General features: G+C 39.1%; 1 protein-coding gene across 2 annotated transcripts in view; it reads left to right on the top strand.

Moving 5' to 3' along the window:
• Positions 1 to 3,111, top strand: part of ttc39b (tetratricopeptide repeat domain 39B) — a 28,146-nt gene extending 25,035 nt beyond the window's left edge. For both annotated transcript variants that reach the window (XM_080838285.1, XM_080838284.1), the window contains one exon: positions 1,649 to 3,111. In XM_080838285.1, the coding sequence (XP_080694411.1) occupies positions 1,649 to 1,745 (97 nt within the window). In that variant the 3' untranslated portion in view covers positions 1,746 to 3,111. The remainder of the gene's footprint in view (positions 1 to 1,648) is intronic.
• The last annotated feature ends 857 nt before the right edge of the window (positions 3,112 to 3,968 follow it).

Raw genomic sequence — 3,968 nt, 5'->3', positions numbered from 1 at the left:
GTAAGCATGTGTGTGTTTGAGATTCCCAGAGGAAGCTTTGTGTAACTCATTTGGCTTCCATCCAAAAAGACTTACAAGTGAGGTACGACCCAAAGCAAGCTCCAATACATTTTATGAGCCCCATTAACAGTGAGCAAGACCCATTGAAAGCAAGTGCAACAAAATATAACTCCAATCAGCTTGAATTAAGTACCATTGAAAGTGAAGATTAGGAGGATAATGTTGTAGGGTAGCCTTGATGGAAACGCAGGCGTGTTGACGAGATTCTCTCAGTTAAAGGTGATGTAGGAAAGTCATTTTTAAAAGAAGTCAAGAGGACTCTACAGGTCAGAGCTAGTGTACAAGTATGCAGAGTGACAAAAGGCCAGCATACAAAGCTTTCCTGTTGCGCAACACCTTTTTACTCAACACAGACACAGAGGTTGTGCTTCAAATCACAGAAATTGTGGTTAAGAAGTAGCCAATGAGGGCCATTGTAATGATCAAAGAAAGGACTTGTGAAAGGCAGATGTCCTTTGCCCCCTTCCCCATAGGCTGTCTGTGTGAGGCCACATAACCCTGAAACACAACAAACCATGACCAGTGAATCTGTCCAAACAGATCCTGTTCTCCAGACGCAATGTGTTGATTGGCTGGAGTTATTTATGGTTCAGTTCAAACAATTATATTTGTTTCCCATTTACAGAGCCAGGGTTGTGTACAAACACCATAGTTTTGTCTTGAGCACATACACAGAAGGACTCGAGAACCATGAAGAGCAGTGTGCTGAATTTGACAAAAAGTGTATTGGAATGAGTGAATTGTGGCCTGTGCCTTTAAATACAATTAACACTAATTAACCCTACACATTAGAATATGTGAGTGGACAGTACCCTATACATTAGAATATGTTACTGTGCCTTTAAATACAATTATCAGTACCCTACACATGACAATATGGGAGTCTGTCTTTAAATACAATTAACAGTACCCTATACATTAGAACATGTGAGAGGACAGTTAAAGGCAAAGAGCAGTATGTGCATTTTTTCAAAAAACATTTTTTTGCAGAAATTGAAAGTGCAGGGTCAGCTCTTCAATCTGTGAAAATTTTATGTTGATCAATAAACTGTTTCATGTAAATATTTGCAATTTAAATTTGCAGTGTGTATAGAAAAGTAGAAGTAGAGTAAAACCAAGCCAATTGCAGTATATGTCTTTACTGCAGTTTGCCCTGCTTCTACATGCAATACCTTAATGTATGCGTGTGTAATTTTAAGCAGTAATACAAAGGCAAAACGCAGTATAGCCTATAAAATTACCAGATTTTGCAAAAATGTAAAAAAAACTTAAAGGGTGGTGTTCACCTCACTTTAATCTATCTAATTATACATTTTGTTGTTAAATATAATTTAAAACTTTTACTTGGTGTAAAAAAAATCACAAAAAGCTGTTTTTCTCAGTTTGGGGTTTTTGCACTTACTGCTCTTTGGCTTTGTAGGGCAGAGTATTGGGAGGGACAAATTGTACAATGTGTACTAAGGATATGAATGTACAAGATAATGATGGGTTGGCGTATTTGTGAATATTAACATAATAATGTATGTGTGTGTGTGTGTGTGTGTGTGTGTGTGTGTGTGTGTGTGTGTGTGTGTGTGTGCGCGTCTAGGTTGAACTACAAAGATTACTCCATGGAATCCCGACTTCATTTCAGAATCCACGCAGCACTGGGCAGCCTGAAGAGCTCTCCAGTTAGCACACCGTAATAGACAGAGACACTAACACACACACACACACACAAACACACATACACACACACAGATAAAATTCCAGCCATTTTAGTCAGCATCTCATTGCCTTGCTTTGCCAACATGGCTTTTGGATGGTAAAGCTGTGTGCGACGATCAAGACATTTTCACCAAAGAAAGGCCAATGCTTGAAATCATCACATATGTGTGCGTGCACACACACACACACACACACACACACACATATGTGCATGCGCACGCTCACACACATACACTCAAGACAATGAACCTCAAATCATGTACTCTGTCACACATATACGGTACATGTTTACCTTCAAACCCTGTAAGCACACTCTTTATCTTTCTCTCTCACACACACACACAAACACAGAAACAGAACAGTTGTGTGTTCGCTGCTAGATGCAAACTCACAACACTTGGATTCATGAATGGGACTTTGATCAGGGTTTCACTGAACGAATGTAATTATTTAAAACCGAGACCAAATATGTTTGTGTGTGTGTGTGTGTGTGTCTGTTTCAGTTTCACTCTCATGGGTGCAATAATTAACATTTTGACGGCCATTATTAATATCGGTCCTTTGTCGCTGTTTTTAATATAGGTGTCTTATTATTTATGTCTTAAATGTTCACTCAGCTCTGATCTGAGCTGCCTTGGACTTTGACACATCATAGCACTCTGAAGGAGACAGGGTGGACATGGTTTTATAAAGCAATAACATATTTTACAATTATTCACAATATCAATAACCTTAATCATTCAGACCGTTAAAGTCAATTCATTAATAACTTTGTAATTAACACATGCATTCTCTATCAGTCTGTTGCATACTAACACACAGAAAAACTTGCAGACATACAGTATATGTGTGTGTGTGCGTGTGTATTGTACTGATGGAAACACACACCAACAAACTGATATGTGTGTGTGTTTGTGTATATATATATGTGTGTGTGTGTTTATGTAGCCTAGAGATTTTGTCCTTAAAGCCATAACCTGCTATAGCTCAGACATTTATTAGTGTGAGTGTGAGTGTGAGTGTGAGTGTGCGTGTGCATGTGCGTGCGTGCGTGCGTGCGTGCGTGTTTGTGTGTGAAAGAGAGAGACAGAGAGAGAGAGAGAGAAACAGATAGTTTGTCAGACTTATATAAGATAGCACAAATTTGGAATGTGTGTCTTCCCAACACACATGCATATTCATATTTAATCAGGTCTGTATATTTTTCTGTTTTGGGTCACATCTTTATTTTGTGTATGTCCGTGTGTTTGTGTGTGCGTGTGCGTGTGCGTGTGCGTGTGTGTGTGTGCGTTTGTGTGTGTGTGTGTGTGTGTGTTTGGGGTGATGTGTTACTGTATTTGAAGTTTTTAGTGCCTAAATAGTGTCGAATCACATGTATGTTTGATTAGCTAGTATTCACCAATGCTGTACGATGACCAATAAACAAGTACACTCCATACATTTAAAAGAGTCCTCATTATTTTGTATTTTTTCTGTTTCATGTGTTGTTGGATGTTTTGTCTGTCTGTGTGTATATGTATAAGTGCGTGTGCGTGTGTTTGTGTGTAATATGTTTGTCCTGATTTTACCATTGTATTCTGTGCTACAAAATGTCCATTCAAAGTTATAGTAACAAAAACAGGAAAGGGACACACTTAAACACTTTGTAAATGTACACACACACACTTAAATTCTTTGTAAATGTAATCATACACCCACACTTACACACTCACCACACACACACAAACACACACATTGTTGTCAATGGATGCTTATACAGCTGGTCCCCTCTAAAGCCCCATTTATAGTCGTCCGTTTAAGCGACACGCTGAGCCCCCTCTGTCGTTGAAAACCCTCTCCGAGCTCCCAAATTTTGTAACTATCCGTCGAAATGACGGAGAGCCCACGGAGACCCCAGGGCAGTGATTCGTCCAACCCATGCTGTTTACCGTGTGGGTAGTAGCATGCTTAGATTATATAGCTGGCTCAGACACTTCACAAATCCCCTCAGACGTTTTTTTCAGTTACAATAACGGGGTGTTTACATTCCACAGTCTACTTCTCGGTAACTTTTTAAAAATCTAAGCAAAAAAAGTCAAACAAATAACTTTTATGTACAAATAAGACCATCTACAGAGTTTGGTTCGCCATCTTTTTTTTTGATTGCTTTGCAACACCCACCAACTGACGGAGAACTATAAAGGGTCAAGAGTGCGTAGAAG

Source organism: Sprattus sprattus (genome assembly GCF_963457725.1).
Source record: "Sprattus sprattus genome assembly, chromosome: 5".
Lineage (NCBI taxonomy): Eukaryota > Metazoa > Chordata > Actinopteri > Clupeiformes > Clupeidae > Sprattus > Sprattus sprattus.
This window is presented reverse-complemented; position numbering and strand designations above follow the sequence as displayed.